Here is a 13142-nt window from a genome sequence, read left to right on the forward strand (position 1 = left end):
CCTGGCCCCCAGCTCATAGGGATCAAGCCTGGAACCCTGTCCACAGGAATGAAGATTGACTACCAAACAACAGGGATCAGGCCTGGCCCCCAGCCCATAGGGATCAAGCCTGGAACCCTGCCCACAGGGATGAAGCCTGACCACCAACCAACAGATATCGGGCCTGGTCCCCAGCCCATAAGGATCAAACCTGGCCCCCAGCCCATAGGGGTCAAGCCCGGCCCCCAGCTCAGAGAGATCAAGCTTTGCCCCCTGCCCATAGGGATCAAGCCTGGCCCCCTGCCCACAGGGACCAAGCTTGAACACCAACCAGCAGGGATCAAGCCTTGCCTCCAGCCCATAGGGATCAAGCCTGGCTCCCTGCCTGCAGAAGGTCAGCCACCAAGTGTGCAGACCACCGCACTACCAGTTTCTTCTCAAGGAGGTGTTCAACTTGTTAAAAATACTCCCAGTCTCATGCCCTTCACTCTACCCCAGCTTTCACCAGGCTCACTCAATTTGAACACCCAGCAGCAGGCCCAGGAGCAGCTGCAGCAGCCGACACAGCAGTGGCTTTACCAGCTGATTCCACAGACACAACTTCAGCAGCCCCAAACTTCACATCCTCCACACTCAGTGCTGCAGGATCCTGTAGAAGGTTCAGTCAGTCAAATGGCCTTATCTGCTCAGCAAGCCACGGTTCTGCAGCCCCAGGCAGTTGTGTCGTCTCCGGTGGGCTCTGCCCAGAGAGGCCCCCGGCCAGGCCTCCCTCAGCACAGAGTTCAGCTCGCCTCCACCTTGCAGCTACACCCACAGCCTCAGCCAGCACAGGTCAGAATCTTGCAGCACCCAGTGGCTGTGGCAGCAGTAGTGGCCCCAGCAGCTCAGCCACAGCCACCTGGTGAGCAGACAGCAAGCCAGTCAAAAGGTAAAAAGGAGAGCACACCAACCCCTCCAAAGTCTTGACTTGTATTACTTCTGAATCTTTTTAAGAACAACACCAGAGTATTCGATCCAATGGTTTCTGAGTGTTCACTCCATTTTGGTGTATAATGTCTAAGTATTTCACATGGGTAGGTTTTTTAAAGAAACAGGGAAATGATTTAATTTTTAAAAAATGGGCTATGGCAGTACCACCAAGCCAAAATACCATCTCTGCAATTTACTAACTTTTAGCATATTTTCTGACTTTTCTGAATCTCCATTTCCTTGTCTGTAAAAATAGAAATCATTATGTCCACTTCTTCAGTTTATTGTCAAGGTTATATATATTATATATATTATTAAATATTAAAATTCAAATTAATTTTAAATTTTAATTGATACAATAGTATTTGAAAGAAATAAGCATAAATACTTAAACTGAAACTAAACTGTGGTAATAATATTAGCACAAATGACAGTTTTGTTACATTGTATAAAAGTCAACTTTATATCAATGTCAAATATGGCATGTAAGTTTAATTCTTCAAATAAAAAAACACATACCAGACTTTTAAAAATAAGCAAAAATATATAGGATTAGATACGTATTCCTTAGGTTTTCAAATTACATGTATATAAATATATATATTATTATGTAGCCCTAGGTTTCCAAATTGTATATATATTTATATTCCTTAGGTTCCTTATATTTACATATTCCTTATATTTATATATTTCTTAGGTTTTAAAATTTCTTTACATACATATATTATTTAGGTTCCTTATATTTGTATATTCATTATTCCTTATATATTCCTAGGTCTTCAAATTACCTATAATTAAACATACTTATTATTACATACTGCTTACATTTTCAAATTGTTGATATAGATAGATACAAAGATTTTAGTCCTGTCTTAAAAAACCGTAGCCTTTTTACTCTAGGTAGATGCACCACATGGTGAATTCTTTCTCTGTCTGATAAAACTGGATGCATTAGGCACTTGTACTTCATTCTTCAGTAATTGAAGGACGATTTGGATATATGACCCAATATCATTTGCCAGACAATATTCTTCAAATGCATTATTCATGTGGTGCTTATTATTTTGCAAACACTTCATAATATACAAATGCAGCTGCTGTCTGCCATTCGTCTTGCTCCTCTATTTTGTCTCAATTATTTTGTCCCCATCAGACAAGATAATAATCACAAGAGAGAACGGGTAAAAGTTTCTTGACTTATAAGGGATGGGTGAATAAAAAATAGTGAGTTTAGATGAGCTGTTGAAGGAAATGACAACGGGGGTAAGAATGAATAATTGTAATATGAAGATATCTCTTAATACACATGCTAGCTTATTTAAAAAAAAAAACTCTGTAGCTCCTAAACAATATATTTAAGGATAATGATGTAAGAAATTAAATGACTAGTTCAAACATCCTCCCTCCAAAAAACTTGAGTAAATGTATTCATGTAGAAAATACTTTTAAAATATCTTATATGTGAATGTAAAGATTTATATCACTCAAAATGTCATCTTCCTGATTTTCTGGAATTGAAGTTTGCTGGAAACATGAAATATTTGAAAATATCAGAAAAAAAAATTTGTAAATAGTTACTTTTGTTGAAAGACTTAATTTTATTGTAATGATATTTGCTATTTGAAGCATTCCCTTAGATGACTGGTAACCATCTTTCATTTAACATGTCCAAATATGGTGACATTCATCTTTTTCTTGATGGTATTATAGTCTTTACTATTTGGTGTTAGAATAATTCACCAAGTAACTGAATTAATCGCCAAGTAATTTTAAATAATTAAAAAAATAGAAAATCTGTCTGCATACCCTTCTCATCTCAAACTCCTTCTACTCTAACTCTGAAGGATTCCTAGAGAAATTCTCAGGATTCCTTCTTAATAGCTGAACAATCACCCACCCTCAATGAGTCTTGGCACTAGCAAATGGATTAATGAAAAAATATTTTCATCTGTGACATTTTTGACCACGTCACACTCTTTTGCTTAATATACTTCCTCCATCTGCTTATTCTGTGGAACCAAATTCAGACTATATTGTTTGGCTATACAAGGTTTTTTTTTTACCTGGATTTGTCCTGTATCTCTTCAATCTCTCACCACTTCCCCATTCAAATCTGTGGTTTTGGCAGTACTTAAGTATTGGTGCTTCCAGTGTGCCATGTTTATTGTTTCAAACATAGATTGTATGATTTTGCATTTATATTTATAGAGTATTAGTGTTTTTACTTAAATGGTTAAAATTTTACTATTTATATAATTATAAACATATTCTCTAACTCTGTGTTTAATGTCACAAGTGTCTTTAAAACATTAAAAGAATATTAAATGAGTACTATTTCTATTTAAAAGTAATTTAACTTTAAGCAGAGGTTAATATAATGATGAGAAATAAGAAAATTTAATATAGCTCTTGTTTGTTTTCTTCGCTTTGAACCAAAAAATTCCTGAATTCACAATTCAGTTATAGGTCATTCTGACACACTATAACATAAAAGTTTCCTTGTATAAAATTCCAAGGCTACTAAGGAGCAAGAAGAAGACTAATCAGTAAGATACTCCTTTTTATTTCAAACCACCTCATTTATTAGAAGTTTTAAATTCCAGGCATATACCAATGCATGCAAATAAGATAATGTTCTCCTGTCTTTGTTTCCGTGTTTTTTGTCATGTGATAACAGTCTGATGCAGTGTTATTAGATTGGAATGCTATGTTTGGGATGATAGAACTTAGATGTGGTGGGAAAAATGGGGCGTAGTTTAGTGAGTAGAGTTTCAGTTTTGCAAGATGAAAATATTATAGAAAATTGTGTGAATATACCTAATATTGCTGAATTGTATTCTTAAAAATGATTAAAATGGCAAATATTATGTTTTTTGTGTGTTTTGTTGCCATGAATAAAAATTTTAAACAACAACAATAAAACAGTTGCTGCATATAAAATGCTTCATTTTCAAGGGCTTTAGGGGAAACTCAGGGCTTCCCTGGTGGCTCAGATAGTAAAGCATCTGCCTGCAATGCAGGAAACCCAGGTTCAATCCATGGGTTGGGAAGATCCCCTGGAGAAGGGAATGACAACCCACTCCAGTATTCTTGCCTGGAGAATCCCATGGACAGAGGAGTCTTGTAGTCCACGGCATTGAAAAGAGTCAGACACAACTGAACAACTAATACTAACCCTTAGACATCCGATAAGTAAATTATCCAGAATAATTGAAATGGAGGAGTTATTCTTACAAATTCAGAGGATATGTTTTAGATGATCTAACAATATAGGCTATCTGGCAAATGTGAATTCACTTTGATGAGCAACGGGGGCTACCTGGAAGTGGTACTAATTCTCCAATGCAAATGAGATTGGCCTTATTGTTGATTTATCAAATGCTGTGACATCACTTTCTGATGCTGTGGACACAGCCAACAAATGGTAGTTGCTAATCTAAGCCCCAAACCAAACATCCCTACAGGAGACCCTCTAAATTGCAAACTAAGTTGTCTAACACATGTCCCACTCCACATAGCCTGCTTCAGTGTAGATGGATGAGGACTTTAATGACAGATGGTTCCCTTATACAAAGAGGGAGCTGGCCAGAGAACACACACTGTTTCAGAGTGAAAGGGAGCCTGTGGGTACAGCTGCAGGCACCAATGGAAACCAGCAGTGCCCAACCCCTTAGCTAAAATGCTTCACTGCTGTAACTATGATGGGGTTGTCATACTTCACATTCATTCATGTACAAATATTTACTGAGCACCTATAACCGGATAGACTAAAAGCCCTAAGCTGCCACTGCTGCTGCTGCTGCTGCTGTTAAGTTGCTTCAGTCGTGTCCGACTCTTAGCGACCCCATAGACAGCAGCCTACGAGGCTCCTCCGTCCATGAGATTTTCCAGGCAAGAGTACTGGAGTAGGGTGCCATCGCCTTCTCCTAAAAGCCCTAAAGACAGCCATAAATGAGACAATGTCTTTCAAAAGCTTACAGTCTAGTACATTAAGAACAAATAAATATAAATAAACTAGAGAAAACTTGAGCTTGGCTTTCAAATTGTATTGATCAAGTACAATTCATGAATTAATTTTCTAATTTTTGATATTATATTTCAAGACTCTGGCATTCGGTGATAATTTTAAGAAACACTGCAAATTAGGTTTTAAACTGGAAATAGCAAAAGACATCCAGACATAGTGTTGACATAATATCACTTTTTTTTATCACTTGCCCTCATTTCAGCTTAATAAGCTCTCTTGGCTCTCATCTTTCAATGTTTAATCCAAAGCAATTAAACTGATATGCAAATACCATCTCCATTGCTTTAAGAGTGACACTTAGCACAATTTCATTATAACAGGCAACTGGAATGTTTTTAGAATGATCAGCTCATTTTTATTTTTTTAAATGTGCTTTTATTGCAAGGTATGCTTGTAAATAAAATGTCCATACACACAAATTTTACTTGATAAACATGTAGATATTTGTCTTGTATCCTGAGCACATAGTCCATACTATGTGATATTTCTATTTAAAAGTCTGCTATTCTTTTCCTCAGACTCTACAGAAATGAATATTTTAGCTAATGAATCAAATTAGCAAAAAGTACAAGATAAGCAGAAAATGAACAAAGTGTGTGTGTATGTGTGTGTGTGTTTAAGGTAGTCTGTCTTTTAGGATTCAGTTCTAGTTAGAGAATCAGAAGGTTATATACTCTATTAGATTCAATTAGTAAAGCATGTCCAGTTCTTAATAGCCCCAGTTCTTCACTCATGCCTGTACCCATATACTTTGACATGTAACCTCCACTGAGCCTGAGTCTACCATGTGACTTGCTTGGGCCAATGGGATGTTAGAAGTCATGAAGCAGGGGCACTGTTTACAATATTGCAGCACCATTTACAGTAGCCATGACATAGAATCAACCTAAATGTCTATCAACAGAGGAATGGATAAAGAAGATGTAGTGCATACATACAATGGGATATTAGTCATAAAAAGGAATGAAATTGGGTCATTTGTAGAGATGTGGATAGACCTAGAGACTGTGAAGTAGGTCAGAAATAACTATATATTAATGCATATATGTGGAATCTAGAAAAATGGTACAAATGATCTTATTTGCAAAACCAAAATGGAGACACAGACATAGAGAACAACTGTATAGATAAAAGGGGGCAGTGGGATGAATTGGGAGATTGAAATATATACACTATTGACACTATGTATAAAATAGATAACTAATGAGAATCTATTATATGGTTCAGGGAACTCTACTCATTGCTCTGTGGTGACATAAATGGGAAGGAAATTCGAAAAAGAGGGGATATATGTATACTTATAGCTGATTCACTTAGCGGATCAGTTAATGAATTCAGTTAGTACAGTAGAAACTAACAAAACATTATAAAGCAACTCTACCCCAATAAAAATTAATGTAAAAAATAAAAATGAGCATTATGAAATGTGTTTTGACAGAAATGTTAAAAATATTAAATTTGTATTTATGCCCAAAGAGGAAGCAAAAATATAAAAGAGTGAAATATGTGAGCTATAATTAACCTGAGCTTTATCTTCATTCCTATAATTATTTCCTGACTACTCCATCTGCAACCCAAGACTTATATGGCCAAGAAACATTTAAGTGACTCTAAAAGTTTACAGTTTTAGCATGATCCCAAGACATGCAGTTGGCCAATTTACCAGACCTTAAATTGTGGAAACACTTATCTCCTGTTGGGAGTACTTAAGGGTTTATAGTATAGCGCTAAGGTAAGGTTCACGGGCTTTAAGTCCAATCTCTAATATATATTAGGGCTCCCCAGGTATAGAATCTGCCTGCAATGCAGGAGACCCTGGTTTGATTTTGGGATTGCGAAGATCCCATGGAGGAATAGGCTACCCACTCCAGTATTCCTGGGCTTCCCTGGTGACTCAGGTGGTAAAGAACCTGCCTGCAACGCAGGAGACCTGGGTTTGATCCTTGGCTTGGGAAGATCCCCTTGAGGAGGGCATGGCAATCTACTTCAATATTCTTGCCTGGAAAATCCCCATGGACAGAGGAGCCCGGTGGGCTACAGTCCATGGGGTCCCTCAGAGTCTGACAAGACTGAGCGACTAAGCACATTCAAACTCTTTAATGTATTATACTATAAACATTTTTAAAATTCCAGAGTTGAAATATATTGATATGACCTTTTAATGTCAGAATTAATAATAGCTAACAGATATGGTTTTTTCCCACTGATTCTGTGACTCCATGACATACTTGTTTACCTGCAGTAAGACTCTAAAATAAACAAAGCAAAACCAATTCTAGCCAATTAGCTCAACAGTATACCTTGCACACTCCTTTTGACTTTGATCATCATATCTACATTTACAAACATGATATTTTTGACATCTGAAAAGAAATAAAAAATTATCTTGGAGTGATAACTTTATGTTGCAAATATTTCCTGGTTGTAATCATTGGAGCATATAAAAAAGAAGAATACTTTTTAAAACATGTACCTGACAAAACTAAATAAAGTGTTGGGATACAGATTGTGATTTATGATTATATTGTCTACTTCTTACATTCTTCTTAGAATTCTTCACACATTGTGCACATCCCTTGTGTTCTTCTCATAGCATTAGACATAAGATATACAAATTATTAAATGACGTTACTGTTGATCAGTAATGTTTTTCTAAATCCCAAGCTCTGTACAGTCATTAAAGTTATCATCATCATCACTTATCTGTCAAAGAAGTGTTGGCACCGTGGCACAGTTAATACATTGTTCATTAGAAGCACTGAGACTGAGCACCCATCTATATCAGTGTGCTGCTTGGTTTGGTAAGTCTCACTCCTTTGAGTCTTTTTGTCCTCATGTATAAAGTAAGTAATATTATCTGACCTAACTCATAGGATTGATATGAGGATCACAGTTAAAATGTACATGAAACTAAATATAAGTGGAAGAATCTCATGAACAATAAAGTTACATGTTACTAATTTTCTGTGAGTCTTATTTCCACTTATAAAATAGCAAGAGTAATTTCTAGCTCTTAGGATTTTCTGAGGATTCAGTAGGAAAATACATGCAAAACAGCATAGTGCCAGAGACAGAAAGAGCTCAATAAGTTGCTTAGTCAAGCAACTTTAAACATTTAAGCACCTCAAAATTCAGAGATACAGTGTTATATATATGTTTTTTCACCTATTAAACTCCACAATATAATCACATATTATACCCTCCTTTCAACTGTAGTACATTAAACTGTTACAAATGAGAAAGCATAGCAGGGGAATACAATCTGGTAGGAAAATAACACAGTGAAACTTTCTCAGATTCTCAGATTTTCTCCAATTCTTTCTATTATCTCCAGATGAAAAAAGAATCATAAAATATCAGATGTCCTACTTTCTTTTTTTGTTTGTTTCTTTTAACATATACATATATCTATTCTTTTTTAAGTTATATTCTCAATTAGAGTGTCGCAGAATATTGAGCAGAGTTCCATGTGCCATACAGAAGATCGTTGTTGGTTATCCATTTAAAATACTGCAGTGTGTACATGTCAATCCCAAATTCCCTAACTGCTGCTGCTGCTGCTAAGTCACTTCAGTCATGTCCAACTCTGTGCAACCCCATAGACGGCAGCCCACCAGGCTCCCCCCTCCCTGGGATTGTTTAGGCAAGAACAGTGGAGTGGGTTGCCATTTCCTCCTCCAATGCAGGAAAGTGAAAAGTGAAAGTGAAGTTGCTCAGTCATGTCTGACTCTTCAAGACCCCATGGACTGCAGCCCACCAGGCTCCTCCATCCATGGGATTTTCCAGGCAAGAGTACTGGAGTGGGTTGCCACTGCGTTCTCGGAAACTCCCTAATTACCTTTCCCCAATCCTCCCCCCGCCCCTGTAACTATAAAGTTCATTCTCTGTGAGTGTATTTCTGTTTTGTAAATAAGTTCATTTTCATCATTTTTTAATTTTAGATTTTCCATAAACATGATATCATATGATATTTTTCTTTCTCTGTCTGACTTCACTTTCTATTTTTAGAAACTTTCTATTTTTCTACCATCTCAAGGTATTAGTTACATGAGTAAATGACCAAGTATATTCTTTTGAGGTCAAAAAATCCCTTGCTATGCATAATATCTGATAATTAGTTCTAAGAAAAGACTACCAAATAGCCCTGATTTATGTGGTCAACACTTATATATTCATTTACTGAGTTTATAAAAATTTGAATACAGGTTAGAATTCTCCAAGATTAACATGGGCTCCTGTGCTTTTAGTTCCTCCATCATTCCTTCCTGTCTTACCTTTTTAAATCAGTTTATATTCCATAACACCTCCCTGGCTTCATTTAATTCCCTGACAATCTAAATAGTATGGTCAATCATCTCAATAGTGCTCTCTTTCTACCCATGAGTTTCTCACTACATCATTTTATTTCACCCAGTTTTCCAAGTCCTGACTCTTTCTTCAAAGTCATGCAGTCATTCTTAAATCACACAACCAAATCATCCAGAAGGTTTTTTTTTTTTTTAAGATGGTATTTTTTGGTAATTTCAGTTCAGTTGCTCAGTTGTGTCCAATTCTTTGTGACCCCATGGACTGTAGCACGCCAGGCTTCCCTGTCCATCACCAACTCCAGGAGTTTACTCAAACTCATGTCCATTGAGTCAGTGATGTCATCCAACCATCTAAACCATTGTTGTCCCCTTTACCTCCCGCCTTCAATCTTTCCCAGCATCAGGGTCTTTTCCAAAGAGTCAGTTCTTTGCATCAAGTGGCCAAAGTATTGGAGTTTCAGTTTCAGTATCAGTCCTTCCAACGAATATTCAGGAGAGATTTCCTTTAGGATGGACTGGTTGGATCTCCTTGCAGTCCAAGGGACTCTCAAGAGTCTTCTCCAACACCACAGTTTAAAAGCATCAATTCTTCAGTGCTCAGCTTTCTTTATAGTCCAACTCTCACATCCATTTTTTGGTAAAATCCCTATCATGTTAACAAGAGTAACTATTTCAAGGTGCTTAAAGTTGATAGAAATTGTCCAAATCGTAAAATTAAGCTAAAATGGAGATTAGAAGTAAAGTTGACAGTAGCAAGAAAGGTCAGAGAATAAGAATTATGTCCAAGAAATCTGAAATGTTAAATATACAATTTGGTTGAGAAAATTCCTCTATAAGAAACAGTGGGTAAGTTCTGTTTCTAGTAATATGGCAAACTAGGTCATCTCAACCAATCCTTCCACTGAAAATGAGTAAAAATACTGAATTTTTTTTCTCAAAATGAAATAGATTTGTAGGCCAAATCTAAGTAAAACCTGAGCTTAAAGAATTAAGTGACCCACTGAAGACATTTTCCTGAGGGCTTTTACTAAACCTAGTAATTTCAGTCACCATAGTCTTGGTTTAATGGCCGCACAGGTCTGAAAGCATAGGGATAGGGGATTTGGTCAAATCTCAAACTGGAGAAAACCTCCATCCAGTAAAGCTAAGGGCTACATCATTTTAAAAAAATGATGAAACATAACTAAGCTTGACCCTCTCCAACCTGTTACACATCCTTAAGGTAGATTTATAGCACAAATTCATATGACTTACATAGTTCCCCCCAAACCTCAAGCCATGAATTTCATTTAATTTACAGTGATCCCAGAGGGATCAGGATCACACTTTAGGCACTTGTGAAGGCAAATGGAAATCCTTTCCAGAAGAGTTCCCCTTCATACTAGGCCTCAAAGAATCCCCCTCCCCAAATAATATTCCAAGGAAAATGATCAGCTCACTGAAAACATGAAAAAACAAAAACCAACTAAGTACAAAAGGGAATAAAGAGCCTTTCTATTCTATTCATTAGAAAGAATAAAAAGCAGCTATCTCTCTACTCTCTGTAGTGAAAAACTACAGATTTAAAGTTACCAGCCAGCAATTTTAAAACAAAGAAATGAAAGATAAGCATAAAGCCTATATATGCATCAGTTCAGTTCAGTTCAGTCGCTCAGTCGTGTCCGACTCTTTGCGACCCCATGAATCGCAGCACGCCAGGCTTCCCTGTCCATCACCAACTCCTGGAGTTCACTCAGACTCACATCCATTGAGTCAGTGACGCCATCCAGCCATCTCATCCTCTGTCGTCCCCTTCTCCTCCTGCCCCCAATCCCTCCCAGCATCAGAGTCTATATACTTATAGACGCCATCCAGCCATCTCATCCTCTGTCGTCCCCTTCTCCTCTTGCCCCCAATCCCTCCCAGCATCAGAGTCTATATACTTATATATATCTGTATAAAAATTACCTAATATTTATATCTGTATAAAAATTACCTAATCAATTTGAAATAAGACAACTCTTAGAACTTCTAAAAGAGAAATAAAATATATTAAAATTTAAATATCAAAGGATAGGTTCAATATAACTTTAAATACAGCTGATGAGAGAACAGAAATGAAACATACACAGTGGTGGAGGTGAGGCAGTCAGCAGTCACTGGATTAGGGGAGTACCCACCATCTGCCCAACATCGTTCTTTACTCAGGGTTAGCCATGATAAATGGGTAATGGAATACTCTTTATAAATAGGAAGGTTCTTAAAGGTCACAGATGATGCTAGGTCAGCTTTGGTAAAAACACAGATGTAAAAACATCAGGGCCACATATTTCTAGACTGTATCCTTAGCCTTGCTCATCCTTAAAATGAATGTTTTGCTGCTTATATAAAGCATAGGAAGAAGGTAGAGCAAATCAAAATCTACTTTTAGGAAAAGTCAAAAACAAAACTGATGCTCACCATATATGTTACATGTTTCTTCCCAAGTATTTAATTATACCTTTTATTTCAATATGAAATTTAATGTAAATAGCATAAACTGATTTTTGTTTTACTATAATCAGACTTGCAGAGAAAAATAATAAGCACTTATTATGTACCAAACAAGGTTCTAAGTATTTTATTCACATCATCTCCTCAACCTTCACAATGTCCTAGAAAGAAGAAATTTATATCCTCCTTTCACACTTAAGAAAATAGATTTAGAGGAGAAATAAATTGAAAATGACAGAACAGGATTTGAACGCAGGTCTGGTGATTTACGGAGAAGGCAATGGCACCCCACTCCAGTACTCTTGCCTGGAAAATCCCATGGATGGAGGAGCCTGGTGGGCTGCGGTCCATTGGGGTGCAAAGAGTCAGACATGACTGAGCGATTTCACTTTCACTTTTCACTTTCATGCACTGGAGAAGGAAATGGCAACCCACTCCAGGGTTCTTGCCTGGAGAATCCTAGGGACGGGGGAGCCTGGTGGGCTGCTGTCTATGGGGTCGCACAGAGTCGGACATGACTGAAGTGATTTAGCAGCTGCTGATTTATGAGTTCAAGCTCTTAACTAAACATAGTGCTATTTTATATAAGAATACATTCAGATTAAAAGAGCAGTATCATCTTATTTTAACATGTTACTGACTGGGCAATTTTTTCAGGAATCAACACCTGTGGCCATATACATTTCCTGTCAATAATATGTTACAAAGCACATTTTACATCTATACTACTTTAATGACATTCCCTACCCCGCCCCCACCCCGCCAAATTCCTTCCCAGACTTTGACAACTTACTATCAAACTGGAAGAACTCTGTTAGGTTAAAGGATTCTATAATAAACATACATTGTTTACCATTTCATATTGTGAAAGGCAACCTGATAAATACGATCAATTTAGGATCTAAAGGATCATGTCGGTTAGAGTAACATTAGCTACAACAAAGCAAAATGTATCATCAATTAAGGGAAGAGCCTCCACTTGGTTACACAGCCAGCTGCAGAGATGAACAGGCACTAAGCCAGCTGGGGGATGTAACCAAACTGATTTCAACTAAATATTTCTTTTTAATTAATATTTAGATGAAGGGAGGGGCTAGTCTTATTCTTCTCCATGGTAGTTAGACCAAAGAAGAGTGATGTTATTGGAAACTATTTCATATGAATCACTGTGAGAACTAGAACTGTTTAGCTTATATAGGAATATATGATGGAGAAGGAAATGGCAACCCACTCCAGTGTTCTTGCCTGGAGAATCCCGGGGACGGGCGAGCCTGGTGGGCTGCCGTCTATGGGGTCGCACAGGGTCGGACACGACTGAAGCGACTTAGCAGCAGTAGCAGTAGCAGCAGGAATATAAGAAGTATAAGAATGAATGAATGAAAGTCACT

General features: G+C 37.2%; 2 protein-coding genes across 2 annotated transcripts in view; one reads left to right on the forward strand and one right to left on the reverse strand.

Annotated features, from left to right (window-relative positions):
• LOC120882488 (transcription factor SPT20 homolog) overlaps positions 1-945 on the forward strand; it is a 3686-nt gene extending 2741 nt beyond the window's left edge. Inside the window, 1 exon segment of the mRNA XM_040266504.1 lies at positions 20-945. Within this exon segment, the coding sequence (XP_040122438.1) occupies positions 20-945 (926 nt within the window).
• The window catches only part of IL1RAPL1 (interleukin 1 receptor accessory protein like 1), a 682102-nt gene that overhangs the window by 602957 nt on the left and 66003 nt on the right, over positions 1-13142 (reverse strand). The gene's annotated exons all lie outside the window — the stretch shown is intronic.

This window comes from Oryx dammah, unplaced genomic scaffold (assembly GCF_014754425.2).
Source record: "Oryx dammah isolate SB20612 unplaced genomic scaffold, SCBI_Odam_1.1 HiC_scaffold_23, whole genome shotgun sequence".
Taxonomy (NCBI): Eukaryota; Metazoa; Chordata; class Mammalia; order Artiodactyla; family Bovidae; genus Oryx; species Oryx dammah.